At 36.5% G+C, this 19,499-nt stretch overlaps 1 protein-coding gene and 1 pseudogene across 1 annotated transcript in view; one reads left to right on the plus strand and one right to left on the minus strand.

Annotated features, from left to right (window-relative positions):
* Window positions 1-19,499, minus strand: part of ABCA13 (ATP binding cassette subfamily A member 13) — a 482,687-nt gene that overhangs the window by 334,135 nt on the left and 129,053 nt on the right. The window contains 6 exon segments of the mRNA XM_078151686.1: window positions 1,864-2,193; window positions 4,410-4,524; window positions 14,203-14,509; window positions 15,333-15,509; window positions 17,355-17,445; window positions 18,812-18,925. Coding sequence (XP_078007812.1) covers window positions 1,864-2,193; window positions 4,410-4,524; window positions 14,203-14,509; window positions 15,333-15,509; window positions 17,355-17,445; window positions 18,812-18,925 — 1,134 coding nt within the window.
* On the plus strand, window positions 10,752-11,407 carry LOC144457007 (glyceraldehyde-3-phosphate dehydrogenase pseudogene; annotated as a pseudogene).

Below are 19,499 nucleotides of genomic sequence, written 5' to 3' on the forward strand. Positions count from 1 at the left end.
AAAGAGCAGGTCCAAGAATAAATTCCACTTGAGAAACAGTGAACCATTAATATTCAGATGTACCAAACAGTTGCTCTGGGCAACTACTTAAATTTCTGAACCTGAAAAATTTAACAGAATACCAACTCACTTTTTAAAGAGTTGATAACAAGTTAGTTATTAATGTTAAAAGGAATTATTTCATTTTTCTGCAGTTCTTGAAGTGTCATAAATCCAATGTACTACATGTTGAAAATACATAAAATATATCAGCAGAAAAGAGAATAAAGCACCTCTTTTTTTTTTTTAATAAGTGAATGCCCTAGAGCTTACTAGAGGTAGAATAATGGAATGAATAGAATACTATCTGCTGGAAAGGAATTCTATTGCGGAGAAATATTATTTTATCCACTGAAAACGGCAAATATACTTCACTACAATGGAAAAGACAAAAAGCATTTCAAGCTGAAGAATACAATGTTATCAGAAGCAGATGGTTAGTCTAGTCTTTTAATTACAGATGAAAGTAGACCGAAAAATTGCTGAATAAAATCCTTAAAATCTTGACATCAATAGAGGAAAAGAAGTGAGACAGATTGAATTTTAAATAATAGGTATGGCCTGTATTTTCTTTGCCAAATATTTTATTGTTTTTCTATTTCTCCTGGATACTATTGAATACACTTGGTTAACAACACAATAATAAATAGAAAGGTATTGCCATTATTTTAATAGCAGCTGGTAAAAATTCCAGTGTGAAGTACTGAACATGTTGGGAGCCATGATTTTAGTTAATCACACAAAACCAATCATCCTAGTGAAACACTAAGGCAGAGGAGACTTAGTAGATAAGTTCTAGAGAGTTGCCTGAGTTACACAGGGATGGTAAATTAAGGGGGGTCACATGGCTAGTCATCAGATATGGTATTTGAACCATTCCTTTTCTGATTCCAAGACCAACACTCTATCCCTAAGTTCATGTTCCTTACAACTTTTCATATGCTTGCTTTTTCATATGACTGTTAGTCTAATATAGATTAATTCTCTTTTCCTCTTTCCTTCTTTCTTTGCTTTGTTCCCACCTTCCTTCTCCCTTTCTTCTTGTTTTCTACCTTTCCTTTTTTTTTAGAGTGAGATGATTTTAGAAATTGAATAGAAGTCATTTAAATATCTGAAGGGAAATACTTTTTCCAGGAGGTACATGAGTGATTTTGACATTGCTAAAGGAGGGATCACTCCCATTAATATAATACAATTCACAAGTACTTCAATAGAATGCTTAGGTCTGCACTTATCAAATGTCTTTAGAAATGTCTCTTTTTGTTTCATGAAAAAAAACAAAGCTAATATGCTACAGCTTAGTGTTTTCTTTTGGATGCTGCATTCCCAAAGTGTCTTCATTCAATATCCTCTATCACATTAATAATGGCAGCATTCAACAGGCTATCACCCCACAACATCATTATAATCTCACAGAGCCATGGCTGCCAGGCTTGGATCTATGAGCAGAATAATGAAAAGGAGACCTTTAAAAGGTTGTTATTCTTGTCATTGATTTTTTGACACCACCTATAAATCCGTCCAAGTAGGGAACTCCCAGTGTAGAAACTTCCTCCCCCCATTCACATCAGCAACTCTTCTCCAATTTATTGTTTTAAGAGAGCTGTCTGGAGCCTGAGACATTAAGAGACTTATCCCAAGGCTAAACAGCTAATGTGAAGAGTCAGAGGCAGGCCCTAAGCCCAGATTTTTTTAACTCCTTCAAACTGCTATACCTTATTACCTCTCCTGAAATAGCCCTAAAATAGACTAAACTAACAGGTCAAGTTTGTTATTCTGTTTTGTTGAGAGACGGGAGGAGTAGGGCATAGAGCCATGACTTACCAGAACTGTCTGAATAGCAAAACTTAATTGGTTGTGTAGGACTAAGAGAACTATGTAAGGCAAAAAGCTGATCATATACACCAAACTGGTACACAGGGCTGCAGTATTGGCACTGCTGAAAAATGCACTGAGTAAGAAGCTTAGCATGACGACTGAAACTCCGAAGTCCAGAAGGAAGAGGAAAATGATGAAAGCATTGCTATGCACAAAGATGCCACTTGTTTTCAGGATGATGGCCAGAGCACAGCTGCTTATAATAAGCATGACGATATTCTCCAGAAACCAGGCAAGGAAGTTAACAGTAGGGTGAACACCCATCATCCTCATATACTGTCAAGAGAAAGAATCTTGAATTACCATTAACCATGAAAAAATGGGAAAGAATAGGACAGTTAAAACTGGTCCAAGTGGCTTTTAGCCCCAGTGCTGCTACCAAGTAGCTAGGTTGTTTTAGGTAAATTGTTTTACCTCTATGGACCTCAATTTCCTCATTTTTAAGTAATGACCAGAACAAGATTATCTCTGCTGTCCCTTCAGGTTTGGCAAAAATACTAGACTTCTTTACCAGATAAAATGGGGTGGGGGGGGGAATCAGAATTTGATGGAGAGACAAATCAATCATTACATTTATTTCAATGAATCCCATTTGCTGTCACTGTTGGCTTAGCAGGAGGATTTTTTTTAATGGGGGAAGAAGAAAAGGATAAAGAGCCAGAGAATGTATATCAAACACAGACTCCCTCTTAGCCCTTCAGAAACAATGTCTTCTAATCTTTTTTTTTTTAGACAATTGGGGTTAAGTGACTTGCCCAGGGTCACACAGCTCTAGTAAGTGTCAAGTGTTTGGTCTGAGGCCAGATCCGAACTCAAGTCCTCCTGACTCCAAGGCCTGTGCTCTACCCACTGCGCCACTTAGCTGCCTCCAAATCTTGAAGTAAAAAATGGGATCAGTCCCTTATGTCATTAGGAAAAGTTATGAAAAGAATAAGATCAGTTAATTAATTAAAATTAAAATTCTTCCAAATATAATTTACTTTGCTTTCTCTGAATTTTTAGTTTACTATACATAAAATAAAAAAGGATAAACTAATAAACATTTTTCAAGTATCTGCTATATACAAATCACTGTGCTACATGCAGTGGAAGATGCTAAGAAGTATAAAACATAGCCTATACCTTCAATAGGTTCATGATATAATTTGAGAGGTGAATTTTAAATTCATGAAAAAAATTAAACATATACACAAGAGTTAAATAATACAAACTTTAAGTGTCTATAGCTGTGTGGAAAGCAAATGAGTTGAGAGGCAATGTGGTATACAGGAAAGAAGTCAGAACAATCTTGAATTCAAATCCTACATCTGAGACGCACCACCTACATTACCATGGGCAAGTCATTTTTCCTCTCCAAGACTCAGTTTCTTCATCTATAAAATGGGAAAATATTCCCATATCACTAGCTCACAGGATTATTGTAAAATGAGGTTAGGTATGTAGCACACTTTGTATGTGTTTTATGACCTGGTCAAGTTGACAAATATTGTTTTCTCATCTGTAAAACGAACAAATGATTGATGTCTTCCTTCTGCCTCAATGAGATTATAATGGTGGATGATTGGGCTGTGATGTAGCTCTTTCCTAGGAACGTATTTCAGGACACGAACATTTTTTAAAACTAGCTTTAACATTATTTCAGTTCGTGAAATGTAGCATGACCAAATGAGGCAAACCAAATATCCCTTCATGCCATCAATGCCAAAAGCTAGGTACCTGACAGACTGTTTTCTTTCTAATTCTACCTCTCCATTCTTTTGAGAAACTTTTGAGAATTTGCTGAGGGAGCAACATCCTTGAGTAAAGACAGTTAGATTTTTATTCTATTGTCTCCATCCTTTGTCAGTACCCCTTAATCTCAAAAGAAAGAAGCCTTTTTGTGCCAGCAGGGGTTGAGGCTCCAACTTAAGGCAGTTTTCCTCAGAATCTGACTTGACAGCAAGACTCTAAATCAGAAACCCAGGGACTGGAGTGAATATAAAACAGGTACATTTGATTCAACAACACCCATTTCTACTCTACTTTTAGGTTAACAAAGCTTTTTCTTCACAATATTCTTATGAGCAGGGAAGTGGAAGTATTTTTATTCCCATTTTATAGATGAGGAAATCAATTCTCAAAATTGTGACATGCCCAGGTGGACTCAGCTAATATCACAATTAGACCTCAAATCAAGGTCTTTTTAATCTGCTCCATCACATTAGCCCCCACAGAACTCAAATGCCACAGTATAGTAATAGGATGATAGTATTTAGAACTTCAAGAGATCTTAAAGATGATTAACCTCAATACTTTCATTTTATAGATGAGGAAACTAAGGCAGAGAGTGGTTAAAAAAGACTTCCCCATGGTCATACAGGTAGAAATTATCAGCACTGGGACTCAAATCCAGATTCTTCAACCTCAAAGCCAGTGTTATCTTGCAGCATTAATTTTTCATTTCCCTCTTTGTCCTAACCAGTTCTGCATTTGTGGTTAAATAATAATAATACCTCTTCAAGACGAATCTCTCTCTCATAAACCAGCTTTCGGACCATACTAGCTACAGATACCATCCATGTCAACATCATTATCAGTGGAAAGAAGAAGCCAACATTGTTCAAGAATCTGTAAACAAAAGAAAAGTCTGTAAGTATCGACACAGCTAAATGACAATAACCCTTTAGTAAAGGTGTATATCAGGGGTGGGGAACAAATCCAAAGGTTGGATTCAGTGAAAGGGCCTCACTTGAAGAACTAAGGGCCCATATGTAGCCTCAAGGCCACAGGCTCCCCACCCCTGCTATACATGTTCATGTTCATGACCTTTTAAAAAATTGATAACTGTATTTCAGTATAAATGATTTCAATTGTAATACTATGTATTTTGGTTTTTGTATTTAAAAACATTATGAGAACAGCTCCAAGGGCTTTCTCAGACTGCCAAAGTCAAGTAAAATCAAGAAACATTAAGCACTTACTATGTGCTATGCATACTTAGAAGTACTTGAAATACAAAGAAAAACAAAGGAGGCTTTCAGGTCACATGCCCAACAAAGTGGAAGATCTGACATTTTCTCTGATCCTCCTGACCTCTCAAACTTTTCCAAAACAGAAATTATATGTCAGAGATAAAGAAATTTCAGCTATCTCAATGGTCTAAGACACTAAGAACCCAAAGAAGGTAGCAACTCTATGAATTGATACCTAATTCATGCTTACTCGGTACCCCCTCTCTCGTTCAACAATGTTGAATAAGCCAACACAAGACACAAGATTGCAGCAGAATGTAATCCCACATGCTGACCCCGCTCTTTCTTCCAGAACCATAAATATCCACACTCCAAATACCAGAAATTTTCCCAGGCTTCAACAGTGGCAATATGGCAACACTCTATATTGCTGAGGCAGAGAACTGGGGAGCAGAGGAAATAGGGCAGGACACAGTGGAGGATGGGGCGAAGGGGCATGTGTGGTCCTTTGGTATGCCTGAATGAAAGAACCCAGCATCCTGCCAAGTCCAATTCTGTCCCTCCAAATAATATTTGGACTAATACCTAGGCTGGTGAACCATAATTTGCCCAGCATGAGAGGAGATTGAGATGTTTTAAGATTCAGTGCCCAGGGAAACTACCATCAATAGGAAGGCAGTCAGAAAGTGAGCAATAGGGCACAATATGGAGGGTAGAACTGGAATCAAAAAAAAAAAAAGACTGAAATTTCCATAGATATCAAAGATCTTGAGCATAAACAGATAAACCAAACAGGGAAGACATTAGCAATAGAAGAAAATATGGTCTACAGATCTATTAGAAGCCAGTTCAGGCTTCTATCAACAAATATCAAAAAAAAAAAAAAAGATTTAACATCAGAAACATCAGATGAGTCAGAAAACCATGTGGATTTATTTTGAGGAGAGCACGTAACCACAACATGCTTTTCCTGAGTGGTTTAAAATAGAAATGAGAAATATGAGAGAAGAATTTATGCCCTACACAACAGAAATAATTGGCAGAGTAGAAAAACTTGAATCTATGGAAGCAAGTCTCACCAAAGAAACAAGAGAAAACAATAGAGTGGGAATACAAATGCACAGAAGTAAAGGACAATCTGGAAGAAGAGAAGCAAAAATAGTGACGGTAAGAAAAAATACATTCTCCACACAAGCAAAACATGTTGATCTGATAGACAAGCTGCATAGAGACAATTTAAGGATTGTATGTCTCCCAGAAAAACATGACAAGTCAAAAAACCTGAACACAATAATGAAAGAGCTTCTGAGCACAGAAAAGAATCAGTTGAAAAAACCCATAGGGGCAGTTAGGTAGCGTAGTGGATAGAGCACTGGCCCTGGAGTCAGGAGGACCTGAGTTCAAATAGGGTCTCAGACACTTACTAGCTATGTGACCAAGTAACTTAACCCCATTGCCTAGCTGGCCCCCCAAAAAAATCCACACATCAGCTCCAGAAAAGCAAAAGGATTCTATAACATTCAAAAGGTTAAAAACCCCTGCTTTAGTGTCTGGGAAATGCTTTATTTTACATTTTCTTATATTCTTTATTTCTTGGGGAAAAGTTAAATTATTCTGGATGCAGCTCTATCCTTTCGTTTCTGAGAGGGAAGGAGAAAGGGACCAGACTTCTGATTGAAGTTTAGAGTTAGAAGGGACTTAAGAAGCCATGTGACCCAAATCCCTCAGTTTACAAAACAGGACAAAAAAGGGTAGCTATCTTGCCCAAGATTATACAGCTAATAAATGCTAGAGTGAAAAGTTGAACCCAAGTCTTCCTGAATCCAATGTTCTATCCATTTAGCAATGCTACCTATCATTACATTGTTATAGATGTTACAGGGTTAGAACTTATGATCTCTTAAAGTCCCTTGTACTCTAATTGTAGAATTCTATCATATTTATGTGAATTGGGTTCATTTGTTTTTATTTTCTAGGACTGTCAGTAGCTACTGAACATGTGTATGATATATATAACAACTTAAAAGAGGAAAGGACCACTTAAAGGTAAACTTTTTTAAATTATTAGGCTTTTTATATTTTTTGATTTAGAAAATTACAAAGAATGTAAGCATAAATAATAATGAATATTATAATTACTATAATTATTTTTACTATGCTATTATCATACATCTAATGTTTATACACTTATTTTAAATTTAGCTAATATCTAAGACATGGTTTATTTTGAGAAAACTTGAGTGTTTTAGATTATTCCATTTTATAAATATTTTGTATTTTAATCAGTTGACATCTTATTTTCCACATAGTTTTTAGAGCAGGTAAATATACATATGCAGAAAATGTCATAAATAATATCCAATTGTACCATAATAATAAACACCATATGTTCTTCTGAAAATAACACAATGTACTATAGTAATAAAACTTAAATGACCCATATAATTAAAACAATTAATCCTTAGTCTATTTTTGAGGTTGGCAAATTTTGCCTATTTGTTATTCAGTTCCTTACATTTTATAAAAGTGCGAGTAGAAGTGATGACTATCGATCCTATCACATTGCATATTCTCACAGAAACCAGATTCCAGTAAATGAGGAAATAATTAATATCTGCAAATCTGACTCAGCTTTTATTATAGATATGAAATCATACACAGGGAAGGAAACACCAGGCAACAATGTTTTCCTTTCTCTACAAAGGCTAACCTTCTGAAGAAGCATACAAATTCATTTCTAAAATGCTCCGAAGATGACCTCAGTAGGTAATATCGTTCATTTTCCCCTCTACAGGAAAAGCTTAACCAGAGTTATTTAGGTTTTAGCCCTTGATCATTCTCTTAAACTGTTTCACTTTTAAATATAAGTTTATAACATTACAATTTTCACCAAAAATTAAAATTCTTCTCCTATGCTTGTTTTATAATAATTTCTGTTTACTCTGTCCTCAAGAAACATTTAAAACAGATATGAATAACAATTCCTTTTTTGTGAATGATGAAAAGACATTAGATTTTTCAACAATCTTTATTTCTAACTTATGTAGGGATAGTTTTCATTTTTCTTTTAATTCCTACCAACAGAAGGTAAGACAGAAATAAAAGAACCAAGTGGTAAATATGGATAGCTACAAAAATAGATTAAAGTTGCTTCTCCAAAGAGATGAAAATAAACTCCAGTAACTCCCTAATACCTGTAGGTATTAAAATTAAATACCTATAAGTATTTAAAAACCCTCTGGCTTTTAAAGACTTTCATATCTGGCTCTTTCCTACCTTTCCAATCTCAGTCTCTCCTGTCTCTCTCCTGTCTCTCTCTGTCTCTCTGTCTCTGCCTCTCTGTCTCTGTCTCTCTGTCTCTCTCTCTGTCTCTCTCTCTCTCTCTCTCTCTCTCTCTCTCTCTCTCTCTCTCTCTCTCTCTCTCTCTCTCTCTCTCTCTCTCTTTCCCCTGACTACCTTCTACCTTCTAGTCTCAACTGAAATCTCATCTTCTAAAAAAAACCTTTCCTGATCCACCCTTAATGCTAGAGCCTCCCTCCAGTTTATCCCCTATATATCTTCATTTTACATAATTACTTTAATATTGCCCCCTCATTAAATCACGAACTCCTTGAGAGTAGGGAATATTTTTTGGCTTTCTTTGTATCACCAGCACAGAATAGGCTGGCACATAGGAGGGTCTTATTAAATACTGTTAACTAGGTTCTCTCTCCCAACTCTCAATACAGTAAGATTCTACAGGGCAGGAACTTTTTGTTTTCTCTTTGACTCTCCAACCGCAGCACAGATATTACACATAGTAGATACTTAATAAATGCCTGTAAAATTGAATACCTCATTTTGTCATGGAAAAATCACTACAGAATTATTGGCTTACTGACACAAAACAAGGTAATATTAACCCAATTTCTCCAAGTAGAACTTATAGAAGTATTTCTCACTTCCAACTTCCATTCCCTTCTTTTCTTTTCTTCTTCAAAGTATACACAATGGAGTATCCTAGGATCAGGCACTTCTAACACCCATCTGAGTCAAGATCCAAAAACCCCAGGGATGGGAAATAGACAAAGTCATTCTTCCACTGAATATTCTTGGCTTCATGACCAGGTTAAAGAGGATCATAGTCTTTCATTTCTTTTAGGTATTTTTTTAATGTTTGGCATAGGATCATTGGAAATTGCTCTCTACTAACTCTAAATACATTGCAATTTCTAATTTTCTAGATGAGGAAAATGAGTCCCAGATGGATTAAGTGACTTGTTCAGTGTCACAGTGGTAGCAAGTAGCAGATCTAGTTTAAACCAAGCTCCTCTTACTCCAGATCCAGTGTCCTTGCCACTCTATCATATGTGTGAATTCTTCCTCTTTGTCATTCTTGTATTAAGGTAATTTGACCAGATTGAATCCCTACAGATTAAGTCATCAACCATCTCTAAAGTACCTATCATGTTCTTGGCACTGTGCTAAGTATTAAATGCTAAGTTTAAGAGCATCAATAAGTACTTGGAGATCAAATATGAAAAAGATAGTCTCTACCCTCAAAAAGCTGACAATCTAATGAGGGAAGACAATACATAAGAGGAAGCTGAAAATTGGGAGAGGCAAATGAATCTGGAACATGGGGTAATGATAGAGAACTCCAAAGGAGAGCATGCTGCCAGGTGGGAAACAACTGGAAAGGAACATCTGTCTTTAAAATGAATCTCCAGTGTCTTGAGCAATAGAGCTCAATAACAACGTCATTTGAAATAGAACCTTAAAAGAACTGCTAGTCTTCATTGTGAAGGTAAGAAAATCTAATAAGTGAAATTTGTGGCTAATTATACTTCTTATAATGAAATAAAAATTAGTCACTCTATAGGGGACATTTAGGATTCATGGACTTAAAACATAAAAGCTTATATTTTACATAGCTCTAGAAGATTATATTGAAAGAGGAGAAGGGTTGTGTCTAATATTCTTAGAAACAAGCCACTTCTTAGGGAAGTAGAAATAAATTCTCTCCAAGGTGGCACAATGGATAGGGTTCTGGGCCTGGAGTCAGGAAGACTCATCTTCTTGAGTTCAAATCTGGCTTCAGACACTAGTAAGTGTGTGACCTCGGGCAAATAATTTAACCCTGCTTGCCTCAGTTCCTCATCTGTGAAATGAGCTGGAGAAGGAAATGGCAAAACACTCCAATATCTTTGCCAAAAAAAAAATACCCCAAATGCTGTCATGAAGATTTAGACACAAAACAAGTGAACAACAAAAAGAACAAATCTTTTTAGATTGAAAGTCAATAGAACATGAGAAGATGAGCAATTTACTCTCCAGCTACTCCCAACTATTATTATAATGCAACTTTTTAGCGCCTAATCCTTTATTTTTACTAAATATTATATTAAGGACCCAGTTAGTGAGATGCATCCTGTCCCAGAGGTCAGAGAATCAGTCTCTGATTTAACTTAAAGAATGAGAGACAATTTGGTGCAGAGAAAGAAGCAAGGATTTAGTGTTAGACTGAGTTCAGATAGTGGTACTGCTACTGACTACTTGAATAAATTTGGGCAAATCATTGATACTCTCTAAGCCTTAGTTTCCTCATCTATATATTAAGGATGTTGAACTATTTACTCTCTGAAGTTTCTTCTAGCTCTAAAGGCATTAGAACTACAAAGGGGTGATACAAAAAGGTGTGTCTTTTTGCACATCCTGACTCTTAAGTTCAACACTCTACACACTATGCCACCCAGTTACCTACCTCTTATATGAGGTGAAAACTTTGACTCTGAAATTAAAAGACCCAGGGCTATCATCATAGAATTAGAATAGGAAAGGACACTACAGATCATCTGTTCTGATTCTCTCATTTTATAAGTGAAGAAACTAAGGCCCAGAGAGATGGTGCTTGCCTCTCCAGCCAAGGATATCCATGACAACTTTAGCCTTGTGGAAGGACTCATGATCACAGTCCATGCCATTATTGCTACCCTGAAGATGGTAGATGGCCCCTCTGGCAAGTTGTGGTGTAATGGGCATGGTGCTGCCCAAAACATCATCCACTCATTCCACTAGTGTCGCTAAAGCTGTAGGCAAAGTTATGCAGACATGGCCTTCCGTCTTCTTACTCCTAATGTATCTGTTGTGGATCTGCCCTGCTGCCTGGAGAAATCTGCCAAATATGATGATATCAAGAAAGTAATGAAGCAAACATCAGAGGGACCTTTAAAGGGCATCTGGGGCTACACAGAAGACCAGGTAGTATTCTGTGATTTTAACAATGACATTCACACTTCTACCTTTGACTCTAGCACTGATGTTGCCTTTAATGGCCATTTTGTCAAGTTTATTTCCTGATATCACAATGAGTTTGGTTATATGAACCATGTAGTAGACCTCATGATCTAATTAGCCTCTAAGGAGTAAAGTGGAAAGCCATGGATCTTCATCCCCAGCCAGAAGAAGAGTTCTACCACTGGGGAGTCCCAATCTATTCCCCTATTCTGGGGATCTCATGCCCCATTCTCAGTCCTTGCCCCAAAGCATCCCGGCAGTAGGGGAGAGAAACAAAAAGTCCTATGTTGCATATCATCAATAAAGTCATTGTGTTCAGTGCAAATAAATCACAGATAGATATCAATATAAATATGTGTATATGAAGAAAAGAGCAACCCCTAGCAGTAATCAGAAGACCAGAAGAGACTATATGCCTAAAATGAACCAAATACCCAGCAGCGACCATATGATATGCCTGAACAAGGGAGCAGGGCCTATGAGAACATTATTATAATGTTACCAGAGGATATTGATTGTCATGCCACAGTAGGCAAATGAATTGCCTACCTCTCCTGGGGCCACCTTTCCCCTCATAACCCATGAGAGGAACAGGTCGTCCCCTTTCCCAATATGACTGCAACCATGATAGGACTGTCCTCTATACCATTGCCTTGCCTGTCCCCCAGTTACTATAACCCAGGCATTAAAAAGGCATACTTATAACTCCACAGAGCATCTTATTTAATTCAAGTCAATAAGAATTTATTTTATACCTTCAACGTGTGTAAATATACAAAGTTTACAAAAATCAGAGTAACAGTTACTGACCTGGTTTATAGTCTCTTAAGAAGATATGACATAAACACAATAAAATCATGCCTCAAAGTTGGAAGGATCCTTAAAGGCTATTTAATCTTATATATTCCTATACAGAAAATGTTTTTATAATACCTTAAGGGACAAGTGGCCATCCCACATTAGAGTTAACCCACTACCTTCTGAAATAGTCTATCAGTACATGGACTATGTGTCATATACTCCAAGTGTCAATACTCCAAGAATCTGAAATTTCATTGGTGCTGGTATTCTACTTACATACATACATGGAGAGAGAGAGAGAGAGGAGAGAAGAGAGAGAGAGAGAGAGAGAGAGAGAGAGAGAGACAGAGACAGAGAGAGAGAGAGACACAGAGACACAGAGAGAGAGAGAGAGAGAGAGACACAGAGACACAGAGAGAGAGAGAGAGAGAGAGAGACACAGACTTCAACCCCTCTGCAACTTAATTGATGGTTTTAAGGAATTAATTCAAAAATTCATCACCGTGGAGCCAAAATGGTGATGAGCCTCTTTGAATTTAATTAGACAGATCCTTGGCTAATAGACACTCAGAACACCCATCAGACCTGTGCATGATCACATAATGGACAACAATGAAGGTAAAACATGATAATAAGTACATAACAGAGGTGTAGACATAATGTTACATGAGATCTGATGTAGGAATAGTCATTAGCTATTTAAATGATTTAGGAAAATTTCCTACAGTGGGTTGTTTTTGATCTGGGCTTTAATAGTTAAGTAGGGATTCAACAAGTGGAAGGGACAGGGCATACTAAACATGAGCAAGAGTATGAACAAAGGTATAAAAACAGTAAAATTCAGAAATTGTCTAAGGGGTAATAAAATGGCATGGTCTGGACAGAGTATATAATACACAGTAGTAAGATCTTATATTTAAAGCTAGAAGGAAACTTAGAAGTTATCTAGTCAAGCCCTAATTTTGTAGATGGGGTAACTGAGGCCAGAGAAATTAAGTGACTTGTTCAAAATCCCAAAGATTTGAACTCATATCCTCTTGACCTGGTAGAGAATTCTTGCCTCTGTACCACAATGAGATAAAGCCATAAAATAGGGGAGGAGTCAAACTAGGAAAGTTCTTAAATATCGTGCTAAAAATTGTAAACTTTATTTGGGAAACTCAGAAATTGAATAGTTTTGAGTAGAGTGCCATGACCTGATTTATCCAAATGGAAGTACAGTTGGGCAGAATTATGAAAGATGGATTAAAGGAAGGAGTGGAGGTGAAAAAAAATCTGTTGGAAGGCTATATTTATAATTTGTGTTGGTAATTATGTCTAATAATATGATGGTAGCAGTCAGAATGGAAATGGGGGAGGAGGTAGAGATTTGAAGATTGAATTAACTTGACTTGGTGATTGACTGGAGATGAGAAGTGAGGCAGAGGGAAGAATCATAAACAGTACCGAAGCTGACATGAGAGAATGGGTCAATGACAGCGCTTCATTAGTTACAGTGATGTCACAAGGAGAAATAGCTTGTGTGGTGGAGTTGAGGAGAGATAAGCTTTCTTTGGGATATGTTGACTTTTAAGTGTTCAGCTGGATGTATGGGGAGAAATGTCCTATAGGAATCTGAATATGTGGGTATGGAACTCCAAAAGAATATCAGGATTCAGTATATAGATTTGAGAGACATTTGAATAGAGAATATAGTTGAATCACTGGGGATTTTTGATACACTTTCTATGATACAAAATACAGCATAATATTTGTCTGTCTTATTCTCCCCTCCTAGAGTGTAAGCTCCTAGAAAACAGAGACTTTGTCTTATTCGGTTCTGTGCATCCATGCTGAATGGAATTAAGACACAGAAACGAAAATAATCTTGTCAAGGTTATTTATGAAATCAGTTTTAAAGTTAGAAATACAATCCTATTTGCCTGGTGTCTAATTCATGTAATCCATTTGACCAGACTATCATGGCAAAGTTATTGTTTGATGGCCACCAAAATATCTTAATTATGTAAAATTAAATTTCAAAGTATTTGCTTTCTGAAAATGTTGCATTCGTCCCTCTCTTAGGGAAAGTACAGAAGTATTTTTTGGTTATCCACATGTGAACCTTTTTGAGTTATGAAAAAATATTTAAAGACATCCTGGTTCTAAAACCCATTTATATTTGATTCAACAAGGACTCATTAAATTCCTACCATGAAACAAAGCCATTCCTGCCTTCAGAGCACACGTGTTCTATCAAATATGAAATTCAACTTACAAGTCACTGGTGTGGCAGGGATATGGCATGGCTTGGGCTTGTATTGGTGGTGTCAACGTATCTAGTCCGGTTTGCACCAAAATGATGGCTCTTTCAATCATGTCTTGCAGAGGAACAAAAATGTGATTGTATTTGAACCCATCAGCTGGAAGACTTTGGGGATGGAATTTCCACAAAGGGTTTTTGACCAAATCTGTTCTCATACTGTACAGAACACTGGTTCTAATTGTATAGATGAAATGATGTGGGAGGTCAAAAAAATCTGGTGCGTGTCTTTTGCTGGTTAAGGAACTGTTGAATATAATACCTAATAGAAGAAAAAAGAAAAGGAAAGCATTCAGTCCTTTTGATGGGTCACACAGAACCATATAGAACTGATATTGGATAAGCAAATCTTTTTTTTTCTTATGTAAAAGAACTTTTGAATTTTTGTGTCCTATTTTTTAAAAAAGAATTGTTGTACTGAATTAGACTCTTCAATTAGCTAGAGTTCCTTCCTATGAAAGATAGATGACGTCAAAGAACAGATAGCGTTCACAGTGCATTAATCAAATGGGCTCTCAACATGTACACAAATCAAGAAGTCACTGGGTTTTGCCAATGAGATAACACTGAAAGAAAATCAACGAAGTATAGAACCAACCTGAATTGGAAAAGACCATAACACTTTTTACTTGAATGACCAAAAAACTAATAGATGATGATGAATAAGCCATAGTCTCATATTTTGCAAGGTCCAGCATACCCATAAACCATGATGAAAATAAAGGCCTGGTTGAAAAAAATCACAAGAATCACTCTATACCTCAGGACAAATAATTTATCATGTGTGACGTGAAAACATAAAAAATGTCTCGCAGTCAGTGAGACCAAATCCAGTGAATAGGATTAAGGCTCAAGCTGATGGAAAGATCATTAGCTCTTATTACTTTCTCTGTGGGGTGAAAGAATGAGGCATATCTTCTCATCAAACCATTGTGCTTTTCTTCTGTTTTACTCTCTTTTATCTTGAAGGCATTTTTCACTTCTCCCTCCACCATTGTAAGACACTTTGAGAAAGAAATATGCAAAAAGACAATATAGCCAAACTGATATCTCCCAGATAACAGCTGTTCTCCAGAGTTACTTACTAGCCAATAAATTGTTTTGTTGCATGAGCCCATTAGCTTCTCTCTCCAGTGTTTCCACAGACTCCAAGGGCTGGAAGCGATTTAAAAGCACACAGGATGAGATGTTTACCATGATTTGGGCCAAGGAATGAAACTGCTCAGCCTTTGAGTGATTAAACATCTTGCCCAACATCCCAGCTGAGAAAAGTAAACAAATTAGGACACATTATCTCCTTGGGTCAATCCCCTGCTTTTGTTTAGATTCATAGAATAAGATGCTATAGCATTAGGCAGGGCCTTTAAGGTCATTTAATCCAATCCCTTCATGTTACAGAAGAAGAAACTGAATCCCAGAGTTTGAATTACTTGTTCAGTATTCCATAGACCCTAAACACCAGAACTAAAATTTGAATATAGTTACTCTGACTCTAAATCCAGTTCCCTTTCCAGTATGCATTCTTCTCATTTTATTCAGTTCCACAAATATTTACCAAATACATGCTAGATGCTAGAACTACAAATAATAAAAGCAACATAATTCCTGCCAAGAAGCTTGCGGTCTGCTAGGAAGGACATAATATGTACCCAAAAAAATTGTCTAAAACAAGGGAAGATGTGATGAGGGCAAAGGAGGGACACAAAAACAATGTGGCATAGAACAATCTAGGGGGAGGGACCAGAAGATTATAGAATATAATTTGTAGAGAAATTGAAAACAAATAGAAATTCCTTCGTTATAAAAGCAGAATTTATAAAATGTCTAGATGTGAATGAAAAAAGAATTTGTTTTTTTCTTCTTTTCATAAGCAACATGAGATCTACTACTTATGGTATAATCCTCTGAATCCCAATACTTCTGATAGGATAAAAATGATTGCACCCTAACATCCTTTCCAGACCCTCTGGAACCACACAGTTTCAAAGCAGCCTTTTCTACAAGAATATCTACTTTCTATTCCCCTGAAATCCTTCGTTAATTAGGAGTGAATGGAAAAGAGAAAATCGACAAAAAAGAGAAAGGATGGAAATGGGTAGCTACAGACAAGTGTTGGGAAGTAGAGCCTGGCCATAGCTTTCAGCCACCTTTCTCCATTCTAAAATGAGCCATGAGCCAAAAGAAATAGGATGTGGCAACCCCATCTCTTGAAGGGCCCTGCTATACTGTTCAGTGTCAATTTGTATTGTTGATCAGTCATTATTCAGTCATGTCCAATTCTTTGTGATCCCATTTGGTGTTTTCTTGGCTAAGATACTGAAATAGTTTGCCATTTCCTTCTCCAGATCATTTTACAGATGAGAAAACTGAGGCCAACAAGGTTAAGTGGCTTGCCCAGGGGCACACAGGTAGTAAGTATCTGAGGCCAGGTTTGAACTCAAGATGAGTCTTCCTGTCTCCAGGCCCAGCACTCCATCCACTACATCACCTAGCTGCCTGTCAATATCAACTAACGTTCTTTTTTATTATTTATTATTATTTATTAATAATAAATAGTTATCAGTGTTAAATATTACTTATTTATATTATATTTTATTGTTTTATTATTTTTCTTTTAAGTATATACAGGCAATTTTGTATATAGTAAAAATCTTGACTAGTAATGCCCAGGGATTGGGTTCTTCTGCACAGGTGTTTTGACAGGATAACATAATCAGGAGAATGCTTTGGACATAATCTATCCAGATGTAAGTACAGTGGGTGTTCCTGAGAGGGCAGTAATAAGGCCTTCCTCTTATGTCTCCTTAATGAGTTGAGAGTCCTTTGACACAGACAAGGATATCAAGATTTTTGCTAATTTGTTGGAGAACAAAATGAAGGTGTAAAAAAGATCTGAAAGTGTGGATGATTGTACAAATCTAACAAGATAAAAGATAACTGAGATTAAATGAAAAATCCTGAACCGAGGATAAAAGAAGTTAATTATACAATAAAAGTCCCAAAATCTAGCTTTTTTTTCTTTTTTCTCTGAAGTGGAAGACCTTATTTGAAATTCCAAAATGAGTCAATTTCTGTATAAGCCATAACATATACAAAGACATACTTACCATAGTTCTGTAGCTTTTCAGTGAGTTTCTCCACATCAATCTGCAATTGGCTTTCTACAAAGTTTTTGATAAATGTATTTCTCAGGGCTTCCTGAAATTAAAATTTTAATTTTTAATAGAAAGAACTTACAACATTTTCTTTTGCTATAAATTATAACCTGGCATTTATATATGGAGTTTCCTCAATGTGATCTCCAACTGCTATTGTTACTGATCATCCTTTCTGTTAAAAGAGAACCAATGACATCACAGGGTGATGTCATGACTCATGCATAAATTAGATTTAACTGAGGCAGAGTTGCTCAAAGTTGTCAGGCTCACTCTCTCTTCGAAAGTCATCAAAATTCAGTGGCAAAACAAAAGTCAAGATGACTGGCAATGGATACGGTTGATGATTTTGGCATCTTTGATGTCTCATCAAGCTCTAAGTACCTGCTTTAGATGCCTTCATGGCCATTGGAACAAATTGTTCCCTTTCACCATTCTACCAAGGGAAGTTTTCACATGCTTGGGGTAGACATCCTCCTAACTCACCAATGAGTTTTAGACCCATCAGTTACCCTCAACCTTATTTAGCCTGTCTGCCAAGACTGTTTACTGGGGGTGTGGCCACTGTGCATGCTATAGTTTCTTGGAGTCATAGGAGAGAGTTGAGTGCCAGGTAGACACAAAAGGTGAATGAACATCCCTAAGAAGGCTCACCAAGCCCTCATACCAGGGCTTCTAGAATTCCTTGAACACGCCATGCATTCCACCCATTGCTGCTATGCTATATATGTATACAAACATATAGACATATAAATATATTCATTATACACACATACATATATATACATATAGATAAACCTCTGTGTGTGTATAGTCTGTCTTTACATAATTATATTTAGAGAAGCATCTACTTTACAGAGTTTGTCTGAGGACAAAATGAAATAATGTTCCTAAAGCTGAATTTATCCTGGCTCCTATCCTTTATAAATAGATAAAAAGGCTGAAAAGCAGACAAAGTACATAGGGCCAGGTTTGAATTTATCAAGTTTTAATCCTGGGGATTCTTACCAATGATCCTTTCTACATGAGAGCTACTTAAAACAAAGTGATTCCAATTACATGAAAATAACCAATAAGAGTTTCTCTCCAGCACCATAGATTTCTATGAGACACAATGTTCAAAAGACCATAAATTTAGAACTTGAAGGAATCTTGGAAGTCACTTAGTCCAAAAAACTTCATTTTCAGATAAGGTAATAGACATTCCAAGAGGGAAAATGACTTGTCCAAGGTGACACACATAGTAAGCAGAAGAGCTGAAAGATGCAAACCTAGTTCCCTTGACACCAAATCTGGTCCTCTGTCCACTCCACCACACTACCCACTTTCAGTTCTTTTTCAAAGACCATGTTGACAGTTCAGACACTTCTTAGCAAACAGTTCTGCACACACAAAGAATCATAACTAACCTGCAGCTGGTTAATCATCTGAGCATTTCCACCATTCTGAAAGATACTAGACATTTTCAGCATTGCTTCCAAAACAATCTTCAGCTTGTCCACAAAGACAAAGGTATAATTTGCCTGCAAAGCAAAACACAGTCTTAGAGAGGATTAATCTTGAAGAAGTAAACCATGCTTCAGGAAATTTTAAGAGATTACTATGTTTCAGCATTGTGTCTATATATAAATAGAATGTAAATAATTATCGTTGAAAATGTTATTAAATATGCTTATCATATCTGTGTCATGATTCAGTTCAATTGAAGAAGTATTTATTAAGCATGTATATAAAATACTGGTCCTGAAATTAGGGATATCATGATATAAAAATAATATAGCCCCTGCCCCAACTCAAGAAGCTTGTCATTCAATAGAAGTGAGTGACGTGTACAAAAATAAAGTGTTACACAGAGTAAATTTAACAGAGGTGAAAGGGACATCCTTGATGAAAAGAAACACATAATGGAAGGTATCACAGAAGTTCACTTGAGCTGAGCCTTGAAAGAAGAAAATTTCAATATATAGAGATGAGGAAGGAGTTTGTTGTTCAATAGTTTCAGTCGTGTCCAACTCTTCATGACCCCATTTTGATATTTTCTTGGCTAAGATACTAGAATGTTTGCAATTTCCTTCCCCAGCTCATTTTAAGATGAGG

The sequence above is a fragment of the Phascolarctos cinereus genome, unplaced genomic scaffold, assembly GCF_003287225.1.
Source record: "Phascolarctos cinereus isolate Bilbo 61053 unplaced genomic scaffold, phaCin_HiC Scaffold_4;HRSCAF=312, whole genome shotgun sequence".
Lineage (NCBI taxonomy): Eukaryota > Metazoa > Chordata > Mammalia > Diprotodontia > Phascolarctidae > Phascolarctos > Phascolarctos cinereus.